General features: G+C 44.9%; 1 protein-coding gene across 3 annotated transcripts in view; it reads right to left on the bottom strand.

The window, feature by feature from the left end:
* LOC140482697 (immunoglobulin kappa light chain-like) overlaps positions 1-1,662 on the bottom strand; it is a 42,602-nt gene extending 40,940 nt beyond the window's left edge. For all 3 annotated transcript variants that reach the window (XM_072580225.1, XM_072580224.1, XM_072580226.1), the window contains exon 1: positions 1,565-1,662. In XM_072580225.1, coding sequence (XP_072436326.1) covers positions 1,565-1,616 — 52 coding nt within the window. In that variant the 5' untranslated portion in view covers positions 1,617-1,662. The remainder of the gene's footprint in view (positions 1-1,564) is intronic.
* Between the last annotated feature and the right edge of the window lie 13,147 nt (positions 1,663-14,809).

Here is a 14,809-nt window from a genome sequence, read left to right as displayed (position 1 = left end):
CTCCTTCTGTGTTGTAACAATTCTCTGATTCTGCTCTTCTCCCTTGAGCCTACACTCATTCCCATCCCCATACCATCCTGGCCCTGATCCACATAGCTCCCTCCACCCAGTGTCCAAGCTCCTGTTTCTGGAACATTCAGTAACTCCCCACCCCTTGAAACCATTTGCTACCACAGCCCTAAAATTTAATTCATCCACATTTCACTACCTCCTATCACAAATATCCAGTATCCAGTACCCTCAGTCTAACCCAATGACCACACAGTGGAATGCACAGACCCACCAATGAGACCTATCCCTCTCCCACCATACTCGACCAGACACCCACATACCTCCGCATGATCTGCTTTAATTTCGACAAGATCTTTGAGAAGGTGCAACACCAGAGGCTGCCAAATAATGTGATAACCCATAGTGTTAGGAGCAAGGTACTGGCATGGAGAGGGATTGGCTGGCTGGCAGAAGGCAGAGAGTAAGGTGAAAGGATGTTAACCAGCGACTAATGGAGTCCCATTAGTGTCAGTGTGGGGTCTAGAGTTGTTCATGTTATACATTATTGATATGGTCATTGCAACTGAGGGCATTGCTGCTAAGGTTGGAGATGACACAAAGCTATATGGTGGGACAGGTAGTGTTGAAGAAGTGAGGAGGCTGCAGATTGATGTGGACAGGCTAAAAGGATGAGCGAAGAAGTGGTGGATTGAATACAGTGTTGGAAAGTGTGAGGTTCTGCACTTTGGTAGGAAGAATAGATGCATAGACTATGTTTTAAGCAGGGAAAGGCTTCGGAAATCTAAAGCTGAAAGGGATTTTATAATCCTAGTTCAGGATTCTCTCAAGGTTAACATTCAGGTTCAGTTTACAGTTTGGAAGGCAAATGCAGTGTTGGCGTTCATTTCAAGAGGGCTGGAATACAAGAGCAGGGGTGTCGTGTTGAGGCTGTATGGGGCACTGGTCAGATTGCATTTGGAATATTGTGAACAGTTTCAACAATGTACTTAAGGAAAGATATGTTGGCATTTGAGGGACTTGGTCAGAGCAATTCAGGTTTACATCTTGTTCGCTTGACGACTCAGAGTCACTCAGAAGGGCACACTGGCTGGGTAAACGTCCTATTGCCTTCTGAATCATATCTTTTGGATTATTAAGACAATTCCCCAGTTTCTAACAATTGCTTCAAGGCATTGCCTCCCCTGTATAAGTGAAAGAAGGAGACTCACAAGAGTATCACAGAGTCACATTGTGTATTGAGGAGTCTATTTGATGGACAGATATTGAAGATTCATCTACTTGACCGTAATGTGGTCATTTTTAGAGGTTCAGTGCTTCAGTCAGAATCTTTGTGCAGAGTTGACAGACATGGGAGTCCGGCAGTGGGACAACTGGACAGCATTATTCAGTGTCACATCTCACACTGTATGTTGCCATTGCACTGTGAGAAAGCCCAATTTCACCTTAAGTCGGAAATTATGAATTACAAAACACCGACTCAAATACCAGCACACAATCCAAAAAGGAAACTCAAACAAGAAGTCTATGGAAACAATTCCAAACATTTACTTACCCACAGTGACAAAGAGCATTAGAGATAAGATGAAGAATTTCAGGAAAAACATTCCTAATAAAAGTGTTTTTTGCAATTGCTGTCCTTTCTCAGACTTGCGTTGCAGCATCTCTGAAACATGGAATGGCTTGAGGTTTTTGCTTAAAGTACAGCACAGATAGAGGAAAGAGGAAGTGGGTTGGACAACAATGAAGAAATTTGCTGGAAATATATTGACACATTTCAGATCAACACTGAGGCCATGCTTCCTGTTTCTCTCCATCTTTCTCAATGCACGTGAGCTGCTGAGGTGTGAGGTTCAGCTCCATAGTGAGTAGTTTCAGCATTACAGACACAGTACTAGCAGCAAAGTGGTGTCCACACTGTGTCCATTCATATCCCTGACATGAACTGTGTCTCTGATAGGAACCATCCTGCAAGTTAACCTTGCCTCCAACAGGAACCATGAAGACTGAGTTTTGTCACAGATTCTCCCATCAGGACCCTTCACAGAAATAGCAGGGGAAAGCAACATTAATGCTGTATGAGAGGAGACTGCTAATTGGGTTGAACGTGGATTCTGATTGGTGGAAGTGTTGCCACACACATTCTGATTTCATTGTTGGGTGTCTGAGGAGTGAAATGTGAGACTACAACTTCCTAATAATTGCTTAAACTTCTTTATTCAAACAATGAATTCAGCATTACAATCATTTAAAGCAGTGGGGAGCAGATTATTGGAGACAGCTAATTCCCTTTGGTAATATCGAATCGACATTGCAGTAATTAATCAATAAAATCCCCATTGAACAAGAAATGTTGGCCACAGCTCTACCTGAAGATAGTTGTAGATAATTCTCCTTTAAACTTAACAGAATCTTCAAATCCAACGGCATGTGCAATGGATATTCAAATAAATAAATCTGTTCATTCTTTTCTGGGATGTGGGTGTCACTGGCTGAGCTAACATTTATTGTTTGTCCCTTGCCCCATTGAGAAATTGGGGGTGAGCTGCCTTCTTGAACCACCGCAGTCCATGTGGTGAAGGAGGACCCACAATACCCTTAGGGAGGGAATTTCCAGGATTTTGACTCAGTGACACTGAGGGTACACAATACACTTCCAAGTCAGGATGGTATGACTGGCTTGGAAGGGAACTTGCATGGGTTGGTGTTCCGATGTATCTGCTGTCCTTGACCTTCTAGATGGAAGTGGCTGTGAGGTTGGAAGGTCCTGTCTGAGGATCTTTGTTGATGTTCTGCAGTGTATCTTGGAGATAATACACACTGCTGCTACTGAGCATCCGTGCTGAGGGAGTGGATGCTTTTGGATGTGGTGATAATCAAGAGAGATTGATGGGTGACCTTGAGAGGTTTATTTTCAATGAGAATTGTAAGTAAGCTGAATAACACGTCTCTTTTCTGTAGAGTGGGGGGTTTCAAGACTATCAGGCATATGTTTAAGATGACCAGTGAAAGATTTAAAAACATGAGGGCCAACTTGTTTTTTACAGAGAGTGATTCATCGGTGGACTGAACTTCCAGTGGAAGTGGTAGATGGAGGTATAATTGCAATGTTTAAAAGACATTTAGATAAGTGCATGAATTACAAATGTTTTGAGGGACATGGGCGAAGAGCAGACAGTGGGACTAGTTTGGATTGGAATTATTGTTGGGGTGGATTGGTTGGTCTGAAGTGCCTGTTTCCATGCTATATAACTCGATGGCTCTAAGTGGGCTGTTTTCTCCTGGAGAGAGTCATAGAACTGTGCAGCACAGAAACAGACACTTTGGTCCAACTTGTCCATGCCAACCAGATGTCCCAACCTAATCTAGTCCCACCTGCCAGCACCCAACCCATATCCCTCCAAACTCTTCCTATTCATATACCTATCCAGATGCCTTTTAAATGTTGCAATTGTACTCCACCACATGTTCTGGCAGCTCATTCCATACATGTACCACCCTCTGTGTGAAAATGTTGCCCCTTAGGTCTCTTTTATATCTTTCCCCTCTCACTCTAAACCTATGCCCTCTCGTTCTGGACGACGCCATCCCCAGGGAAAATACTTTGTCTATTTATCTACCCATGTCCTCAGCCTCCAACGCTCCAGGGAAAACAGCCTTAGTGTATTCAACTTCTCCCCATAGCTCAAATCCTCCAACCTTGGCAACATCCTCGTAAATCTTTTCTGAACCCTTTCACATTTCACAACATCTTTCTGATAGGAAGGAGACCAGAATTGCATTCAAACTTCCAAAGTGGCCTTACCAATGTCCTGCAGTCGCAACATGACCTCCCAACTCCTGTACTCAATACAGGAGCATACCAAACGCCGCCTTCACTATCCTGTCTACCTGTGGCTCCACTTTCAAGGAGCTATGAAACTGCACTCCAAGGTGTCTTTGTTCAGCAACACTCTCCAGGATCTTACTATTAAGTGTATAAATCCTGCTAAGATTTGCTATCCCAAAGTGCAGGACCTTGCATTTATCCAAATTAAACTCCATCTGCCACTTTTCAGTCCATTGGCCCAACTGATTAAGATCCCGTTGTAATCTGATGTAATTTTCTTTGCTGTCCACTATACCCCCAAGTTTGATGTCCTCTGCAAGCGTACTAACTATGCCTCTTATGCTCACATCCAAATGATGAAAAGTAGTGGACCCAGCACCAATACTTGTGGCACTCCACTGGTCACAGGCCTCCAGTCTGATAAACAACCCTCCACCACCACACTCTGTCGTCTACGTTTGAGCCAGTTCTGTGTCCAAATGGCAAGTTCTCCCTGTATTCCATGATATCTAACCTTGCTAACCAGTCTCCCTTGGGGAACCTTGTTGAACGTCTTACTGAAGTCCATATAGGTCATGTCTACTGCTCTGGCCTCATCAATCTTCTTTGTTACTTCAAAAAACTCAATCAAGTTTGTGAGACCTGATTTCCCATGCACAAAGCCATGTTGACTATCCTTAATCAGTTCTTGCCTTTCCAAATACATGTACATCCTGTCCCTGGTTGGGCCGAAGGGCCTGTTTCCGCACTGTAGGGAATCTAATCTAATCGGGTGCTGCCTGAGCTGCTGTGCTTTTCCAGCACCACACTCTTGACTCTAATCTCCAACTTGCCCACCACTGAAGTCAGACTCACTGATTAATAGTTCCCTGGCCTTTCCTCACCACCTTTCTTAAATAGTGGTACCACGTTAACCATGTTGGGAGGGGTGGGGCTAAGGGATAAATGAGAGGTTCGTGGGATTGGGGGGTGGAAGGTAGCTGGGAAGGTAGGTGCAGTGGTGGGGGCTGATGATAGGTTGTAGTGGAGGGTGGAGTTGAATGGTGGCAAGAAAGATGGACAGGGAGCATAGTTCAAGAGGACGATGCTGAGTTTGAGGGTTGGATCTGGGATTATGTAGGGGAAGAGGAGTTGAGGAAACTGGTGAAATTGACACGGGATTAACGTCGATGCCAGGGTTGTAACTGTACTGGAACAGCTTGGCTATGGGTGCAGCAAGTTCTGGTGAACAAGGGTTCAGTACTATAGCTGAACACTATGGTGTCAGCGCTCATAGCTATTGCAGTATTCCAACTTTTTCTTGATATCATGTTACTGTGGCCAAAGCATTTACAATAACTCAGAGTGAAAATAGTACATCAGCAAATAACTCAATCCCAGTTAGTGTGATGCAGTCACAGTGTTTTCCCTGCTATAGGTCCAAACCTTGTGCTGACTCATCAAAAAACATAACCGGAAATTGGTTACAATATTAGTTAGTGTCCTTCAGCTCAATACAGCGCAATCCAAAAGTGCAATTTGAGAGTTTACACTGGAGTAAAAGGTAACATCATTAAAGTCCCAGAGTGCGGCTCTTTCATCAGAGAGAGAGAGACGACTGGTAGGGGTCCCCACGCCTTAGGTGAGAGGAGAGATTGAGGAGAGTCCTTTATGATACATCAGCTGGTGCGGGAATTGAAGCCACGCTGTTGGTGTCACTCTACATCAGAAACCAAGCTTCCAGTCAAAGAGACAAGGAGCTGACAGGTGGCCCTGGTCTGTGAGATAATAACAGAGGGCATTAAAGCAACTTCATTGCCTGAGAGTGAGGTATCCCTCAGATTATCGAGGGAAGGAGAGAAGAGTTAATGAGGGAGGAGGAGGGGCAGTGAGGGGGCGTCAGGGAGGGAGTGAGGGAGGGTCAGGGAATAAGAGAATGTGCACTGAGTGGGGAGGGATGTGAGTGAGGTAGGAGGGAGGGGTAAGACAGTGAATGAGGGGCAGGGAGCGAGTGAGCAGAGGGCATTTAGTGAGGGAACTGTGGGAGTGAGTGACGGAGGGGGCATTGAATGGAGAGGTGTGGGCAAGTGAGGGGGTGGGCAGTGAGTGAGGGAGGGGGCAGTGAGCAGGAAGAGGCTGTGAGTGAGGGAGGGTAGGTGAGTGAGGGAGGGGACAGTGAGTGGAGAGGTGTGGGCAAGTGAAGGAGGGGGCATGAATGAGGAAGGGGGCAGTGAGCGGGAAGGGGTTGTGAGTGAGGGAGGGGGTAGTGAGTAGGAAGGGGCTGTGAGTGAGGGTGGATGGATGAGTTAGGGAAGGGTCAGTAAGTGGGGTAGGGTCAGTGAATGAGGGAGCAGCCAGGGAATGAGATGAGGGGCAGTGTGGAAGCAAGGCAGAAGAATTCAGTTTGATCAAATTAAACTTCTTACGATGGTGAAGGTGGGTTTCAAAGGAAATTGATGAAAAACTATGAGGAACAGAAGACGGTGAAGGTGGCAATGATTAAAGTCAGCCTGAACCCCACTGGGTAATGTTCATTCTGAGATTTTGGTCAGGCAGAATTGTCACTGGATGAATAATCCATAACATTATGTGGAAACTGTTCCAGCAGCTGATGGCAATCAAATTCAGTTCGTAAAGTTAAGTAGAAAGCTGGTCTCAGTGATGGTGAATGTGAAACTATCACTGAGGATTGTAAACTCCCACCTCGGTCCATAACGCTCTTTTGAAATGGAAATGTGCCATCCTTAACCTGGCCTACACGTGACTCCAGACCCACAGTAATATATCTGACTCTTAACTTCCCCCTCAAATGGCCCCAAGTATCAATCAGCTCAAGGGCAGTTCGGGATTGGGAACAAATGCTGGCCTTGCCGATGAGACCCACATTCCAAGAAAGAATCAATGACAACGACTCAAAGATGGATCCAGTTGTGGAACCAATCCAGTAACCAATGAGAGATGCTGATGTGAACAGAGAAACTGGGGCCAGCAGTGAATCAGATCAGTTTCTGGAGCAGGAGAGGGGATTGGGAAAGAAGATGGAGAACAGACTTGTTTGGTCCAATGATCTTTCTTGATCAAAATATCCATTTGGTGTCTTCATCCCTCAGGAAGGATTTGTTCAGCAGTTCATCTGTCAGCTGTTTACTTCTTGCCTGTTTCAGTAAAATCAAACATTAATGTTGTGAAATGTGACAATAAAAAACATTTTCAGTGAATATCTGAGGTCTCAGGATTGAGTGAGTTGCTCCGAGAGTTCAGCGTCATTAGCAGCAATGAGCTTTAATACAGGTCCCTATGGTGACAGGGACTGATCAGTGTTGTCACTTCCGGTCACAGGGACTGGTCAGTGTGATCACTCCCAGTCACAGGGACTGGTCAATACGGTCACTTCCAGTCACTGGGACCAGTTAGCATGGCTACTTCTGATTGCAGGAACTGGTCACTCTGGTTGTTGCATATGTCTGTGTCTGTGTGTGTGTCAATGATATCTTAAAGGTGTATTCCCACACAGCTCGAATGATGTCCTGCCACCATAGGGGACTGACTGCTCTCTGCTGCTTTATACAGTGCTGCTGTTCATTTCAGTGAAACTTTCCCACACTTTCCCTCATTGATACGGAATGTAACCGATCCACGTGCTTCTCCTGAGCCTTTGTTCGTGTTCCAGCAACATACCTTTAAGGTTGCTGTAAACAGACTGATCCACTGGCTGTAGATTCTATCAGAAAACAGAGAAATATTACAAACTGGGACCTAGTAACGGATGCACAATGTAAGGATGTTTGTAATTTTCCCATATTTTAAATTCTCACCGTGTAAGTAGCATTGGAATCTTCTGGAAAATATCCTGTGTTCTGGAATGAAATGTAAGTAGTGTTTAACACATTGTTACTGTTGGTTCCTGAGTTCCCTGGGATGATGCACCATCTTTAGTTGTTTCTTCAGTCAGCTACACACCGTACTTAAACCAGGAACAGCAATAAAGTCAGAGCCAAGCAGATTTATAACTGTACATGCAGAGAAACTGAAAGTGAAGGATATTCCCCAAATTGATAATAATCTGACTCAATCACATGGACTCTGGTAGAAGGAATCATACAGCTATAAAAATAAAGTTCAGGGATGTGCATCAAATCTCAATCAGTTGAGGGGACTAGGAATTGTCTCAGAGCAGGTTTCATGCTCCCAGCCAGAGGCTCAAACCGTGAAGGTATAAGGTCACCTTTCATGAGCTAAGGATGTGAAAGATTAGATTGGAAAGGTGTACACAGTGCCCACTGTGGCCCTCGGCTTATGGAGTCCTGGATATCCATTCCCAGCCATCCATGGGGATAAAAAGGATGATGTGGAGGGGCAGGAGGCCTCCGGTGACATGGAAGTCTCCATTGCTCCTTGTCCCAACCATTCCTCGGAAATAAGAGTGTCCTCAAATAACACCTGCCCTGCCACCTAAGATGCAGTGATCAGCCATGATGCTATTAAATGGTAGAGCAGGTTCAAGGGTCTAAATGGCCTTCTCCTGTTCCTGTTCCTTATGGTTTCTGTAAACCATCCATCATCTGCTCTTGGGAGCATAGAATATTTTCTAAACGGTGAAAGTGTTTGCAAACCTGGAGCACAAAAGGATTTTAGTGTCATCTTCAGGTTAACATGCAGGTTCTGTTGGTGGTTAGGAAGCTAAATGCAATGTTAATATTTATTTCAAGCGTGTTGGAACAGAACAGCAGATAGAGCGATAATGCTGAGACTGTAAAGTGTTTTAGTCAGACTGCATTTGGGATATTGTGAGCAATTTTGGGCTCCATCTCTGAGAAATGAGCTGGTATTGGATGGTGTACAGAAAAGGTTTACAAGAGTGTCCCAGGGAATGACGGGCTTGTCATCTTAGGAGGGGATGAGGACTCTGGGTCTGTACTCGCTGGACTTGAGAGGGATGGGGGGTGATCTGATTGAAACATACAGAATACTGAGGGGCCTGGATAGAATGGACGTGGAGAAAATGTTTCCCCTAATAGGAGAGACCAGGAGCCAAGGACATAGCCTCAGGGTGAAGGGACGACTCTTTTGAACTGAGATGAGGAGGAATGTTTTCATCCAGAGGGTGGTGAATCTAGGGAACTCATTACCACAGAGTGATGAAGAGGCTGAGTCATTGAGTGTATTTAAGATAAGCTTTTGAGAGACATCTAAGAGATTACTAATTACTAATGGTTTCAAGAGTTATGGGGAAAAGGCAGGAGGAGAATGGAGAAAGGTATCAACCATGACCGAATGGTGGAGCAGAATCTTTTATCTTCTGGTCTATAGTTAGCCACAATAGGGTCAGGCTCCTTGGAGGTTTCTGTGGGTGTGGATTGCCTCACCACATCCTGTGGGTTTGGGTACATGTGAGGGGCTCAGGTTTTTAAATTGGGAAGTGGTCTGTGTCATACCTCCCACTCTAACACTGAAATCCGACGCTCAGTGACAAAAGACTCAAACACACAAATAGAATGTGTCCCATCAGACTGAGCCTTCCCACAACAGAATCCAAACCCCCCCTTGGCCAACTGTCTGTGTGGAGTTTGCACATTCTCCCTGTGTCTGCGTGTGTTTCCTCCGGGTGCTCCTGTTTCATCCCACAATCCAAAGATGTGCAGGTCAGGTGAATTGGCCATGCTCACTTGCTGGTAGTGTTAGGTGCATTAGTCAGGGGTGAATGTAAGGGAGTGTGTCTGGGTGGGTTGCTCTTTGGAGGGTCGGTGTGGACTTGTTGGGCCACCTGAACTCACCTGCGGTGCTCTCAAATTTACATAATCGCCGGTTGTGTTTGGATTATCCACTGCTCCGGATTGTGCTGTGAAAGCAATGATCAAACACCCTGCCATCAGTTCCAGTCATTTTCACCACATTGATCTGCTGCCAAGAATCACTCCATTCCTGGCTTGCTGACATTTAGTTCTGGTCGTTCCTGTTCTAGTCGGGCAGATGGGGACAGAGCGGTAATGTTACTGTTCTACAGGGATTCAGAGGCCCAGGCTAATGTTCTGGGAGTTAGTTTCAGATTTAGTTCCAATTCTGGATCTGAGTTGGATGTCTCTTCAGATAATTTGTGGCCTGGTTTCCTTCCTCTCAGAGTGACTGTCATTGGACCCTGGGAGGCTTCTGTAAAGTTTTCTATATTTACACAGTAGCACTGAATTGACTGGGAGATAGGACATTTCTGTCTGGGATAGAGTACATCTTCATTCTCCAGAATCTGTCACCTGACTGCTCCTGTTAACATTATCTAATCCTCTCCAACACGTGCTCATTTCTGGCGGTTGGTTAGCTCAACTGGCTGGACAGCTGGTTTTTGATGCACATTGACACCAGCAGCTGAGGACACTATGTTGGACTGTCCTTCTCAACCTGTCGTCTGAGGCAAGGTGACCCTCAGGTGAGACCACCCTGAGTTGTTTCTGTTTAATGAGGGAACAGAACTACAGTCGAGTGGGATTATGGCAACTTTACCTGAATCTTTTAAATCTAATGTGCAATTGTTTCCAAACCCAGCAGAGCACTTGGTGAAATTTCAGTTCAACTTATTGTTCAAACAAATTCTGGAATTGAATCCTGGTCTCAGTGACGGTGACCATGAAACTGTCTTTGATTGTTGTAAATGCCCATCTGGTACATTCGGGAAGGAAACAGCCAACATTCCATGAATGAATTAAACATGACCATCTACAATAATCAAGACAAAGTGAACGATTGACTCACATTTGGAAGACTGCTTTTTTCTCAGACATGTGTATCCAATGAATAAAATTACTCCCGTAATTCCGAACAAAGCTCCCAGAATAAACCAAACAAGTTTTGTCTTCCAGAGATGAGTTATTTCTGTGAAAGGAATTGACATGTTTAAGCTGTTAAATGGAGCATCTACTTGGCCAGGGGTGGGAAATGGTGGCCACCTGTGATTGGTGGTTGTGTGATCACTCTTTCCACACGTATACACAAGACATCACCATTTATACTTCCCCATAGAAGGCCCATGATAGTGTTGGACCTCACTGGGGAAGGGAGCTCAAACTTGAGCCCCGTGATTCCCAAATTCTTCGTAATTTGATGAAAAAAGAAAAACTCTGAGCAGCCAAGTTCTTGCCCCCATCAGAATCGCAATCATTGCTTGCTTTATGACATGCTGACGCGATGAGTATTCTCTGCCCGCTGCTTCAGACAATGTTTCATGTGTTGCAGTAACGTTTATTAAAACTACAAACAACTTCTCACACAGTTTCTTTGACTTAAAGCAATATCTCCTCCCATTTTTGGTCCACAGTCCACAAAATACATGCCTGAACCCTGAAGAAAGATGAAGCACCATTTAAAAAGAGGTGTTTGACCTCAAGAATGTCCTGTTGGAACAGATAATCTTCTCTGGCACACAGACAGACATCAGGCTCCACAATCAGTCAGTTCAGTGAGAAAATGTTGGGAATTTTCTGATACGATCAGTGGGCCAGGCTCCAAGTTGGTATTGACATCCACCCAAAAGCCCACACTTTAGAAGGGTAGTAATTAACTTCATTGGCTGAATTCACTTAGACATTGTATCGTTCCAAACACAATGACAGTGCAATGATAGTCCAGCAGGGGGCAATGGAGTGCTCTCAGTGTGTGGTCAGTTTGGCTGCTTGAGAAAATACTGTGTGGAAACAGCACCTTCACTCGAAAACCAAGATCAGTTCCTGCAAGAGGAGAATGTCCAGAGAAATGGAAGTCATTCAACAAGGAGAGAGTTCAAAGAAACTGAAGATAAAGAACAAAAGGTGAAGCCTGCATCCGTGGAGCAAGTCAAAGAGAGTCTGAACCATTAATCTGAAGATGCAAGGCTTTGGATCAGGATGGAAACATGACAAATGAGCAGCTGTTTCAATTCCGGGCTGACAGCTTGCCTCAGTTGAAGTCAGTGAGAGTCAGAAACATCTCCAAGGACCAGGAGGCAGAGATCCTCGGGAGTGAGGACTGATCACAATGAAGATTACTCACAGTGAGTGACATTGTACTGAAGCATTATGTCTCCTGGACAATCAGCCTGTCTCATTGCTGAGCAGAAATGTAAATATGTGCCCAGGTCTCTGAGAGAGAGTGGGCACGATATATCAGAATGAAGATAGGAGAATGTCAGCAAGCATTTCAAAAGGTAGTTAAAGATTTAGGTAAACTAAGGCAGGGGTATCACACTATTTGGTCAGAAGGCACAAAACCTATCGGCTTATGCACAACCTGGAAAACTCCTCACCCCCAAAGGGAAAAGTTGGACACTATGATTGATGGTGGGGTCATACCACGGTCAAAATGCAGACACAATGGTTCTCAGCATTGATAACAGTTGTAAAGACAAATGGAGAACTGCCAGTCTCTGTGGGTCTCATTCAGGAGAACAATGGAGTTATGAGGACATCCTCATGTGTGGCAACGTGAAGGGGGAACATAACCAAAGGCTGAGGAACGTGTCAACACACAACGGAATGCAGGCCCTACTCACTGGGTCATAGCCTGATGGAACTGTACAGCACAGAAACACACCCTTTAGTCCAACTCATCGATGCTGACAGGTAGTCTAGATAAATCTAGTTCCATTTACTAGTATTTGGCCCATATCCTTCTAAACACTTTGTCTTCATCCACTCATCCAGCTGCCTTTTAAATGTTGTAATTGTACCAGCCTCAGCCACTTCCTCTGGCAGCTCAATTCCATACACACACCATGCTCTGCATGAAAATGTTGCCCCTTAGGTTCCTTAGAAATCTTTCCCCTTTTACCTTGAGTTTTGTACTCCCCATCCCAGGGAAAGACCTTGAGTATTCATCCTATCCATGCCCCTCATGCCCCAGCCTATTCAGCCTCCCCCTTTAGCTCAAACTCTCTAGACTTGGCAACATTTTTGCAAATCTTTTCTGAATCCTTTCAAGTTTCACAACATCCTTCCTATAGGAATGAGACCAAAATTGCATGCAGTATTCCAAAAGTCGCCCAACCAATGTCCTGTACAGCCGCAATGTGACCTCCCAACTCCAAAACACACTGCACTGACCAATGAAGGCAAGCATAACAAACACCTTCTTGACTATCCTATCTATAAGTGATTCCACTTTTAAGAGACTATGAAACTGTATTCCAAGGTCTCTTTGTTCAGCTACACTCCCAGGACATTCCCATGACGTGGAGAAGTCGTGCCCTGATTTGCCTTTCCAAAATGCAGCACCTCACCTTTCTCTAAATTAAACTCCTGGGCCCATTGGCCCATCTGATCGAGATCCTGTTTTACTCTGAGGTAATCTTCCTTGCTATCCACTACATCTCCAATTTTGGTGTCAACTTCAAACTTAGTAACCATACCTCCTCTCTTCACATCCAAATCATTTATATAAATGAGAAAAGCAGTGGACCCAGCACCGATCCTTGTGGCACCCCACTGGTCACTGCTTGAAATGAGGAAATGCCAGTTATCATGGCAGGTGATGAGATTCTAAACTTGCATTTTCCAAGAACTCGGATTCATGGTGTATCAAAGGAAGACCAGGTCTATCAGTGAATTTCCAGCACCGATGACCGTAAGTAAGATAGAATGCTTTTGAGGCATGGTGAATCACTGGTAAAATTAATCGATAGCTTGTCTTCCTGAAACTGGAAAAGAGCTTGCAATGACATGTTGCGGCTCTACAAGAATTTAGTGAGGTATGGAATACTGTTAGAATACTGCATTTGATTCTTGTCAGAGGAAAAAGTGAGGACTGCGGGTGCTGGAGATCAGAGTCGAGAGCGTGATGCTAGAAAAGCACAGCTGATCAGGCAGCATCCGAGGAACAGGAAAATCGACCTTTCTTGCATAAGCTCTTTGTTAGGAATGATGAAATCGCACCGATAAAGGGATTACGCCTGAAACATCGATTCACCTGCTCCTCGGACGCTATCTGACCTGCTGTGCTTTTCTAGCACAACACTGTTTGAAAATGATCCTTGTTACTCTGCTATGGGAAAGATATTGTGCAGAAACCATTTACAAGGATGTTGCCAGACTGGAGGGTTTGAGTTGCCTCTATAACTAATCTTCTCACTGCCCCATTCCATGCCCCAAGATGAAACATGTTGGATGAAATAATACGATTCCACTTGTCTGCTCTACAGTGTGAAGGTAAAACACTTCCCAGTTGGTTCTGTGCAGCTGCTTGTGTTCTCTCCCATTGACTTACCAGTTACATTGAGCTGGCTCCCTGCTCCATAGATGTAGCCCCACACACTGCAGCTGTACACAGCAGTATCATTCCGTGTCACATTTACAAGGCTCAGAATGTAACTGTTCCTGTGGACATTCCTGGAAAGCTGAACCCAGTCGTGGAAACCCTGGGCCTTGGTGAGGCTTACCACAAAGTGGCTTATCACCCACTCCCTGTTGCTGCCTGGTCGCTGGTAGTGCCAGTGGACATCAGTGTCAATCACACTGGCATTGTGCATGGCACAGTGGAACTTGACAGTTTCACCCTCTGCTACCTTGCTGACCACTGGATCCTGAATGAGGACTGAATCAGCCAATGGGTCTGTGTGTGGGAAACAGATGGAGCTAACACAGAGAAATGTATTACTTCATCTTTCAAATTTTAAGAATATATCGAAAATTTTGATAGTCACCTGGTGTTTAATGCACTACACATTTAAGGTATTGGGCTAGATACAGTACAACTCAACAGGGTGCAGCTGTGGTTTATTGGGAGCTCTCTGTCTCTGAGGCAGATGATGGTATTGCCTCCCCCTCCAGAGGTTTGAGAGACATTGGGGCCATCCAGAACAGCACTAAGGCAGTGTGTTTGGAACAGGCAGCACTGACTTGAGGAGGATGTGAAATATCCCAGGGTATCATTCAAGGGTCAACACAGGAGTTCACCCAGTGTTCAGGAAATATGCATCTCTGAAGCAGATGATGGAACTATTTATTTCGATGGTGTTTGATAGAAATAGGAATA

Source organism: Chiloscyllium punctatum, chromosome 11 (genome assembly GCF_047496795.1).
Source record: "Chiloscyllium punctatum isolate Juve2018m chromosome 11, sChiPun1.3, whole genome shotgun sequence".
Classification (NCBI taxonomy): Eukaryota; Metazoa; Chordata; class Chondrichthyes; order Orectolobiformes; family Hemiscylliidae; genus Chiloscyllium; species Chiloscyllium punctatum.
The sequence above is the reverse complement of the archived record's forward strand: the minus strand, read 5'-3'. Positions and strand labels throughout refer to the sequence as shown.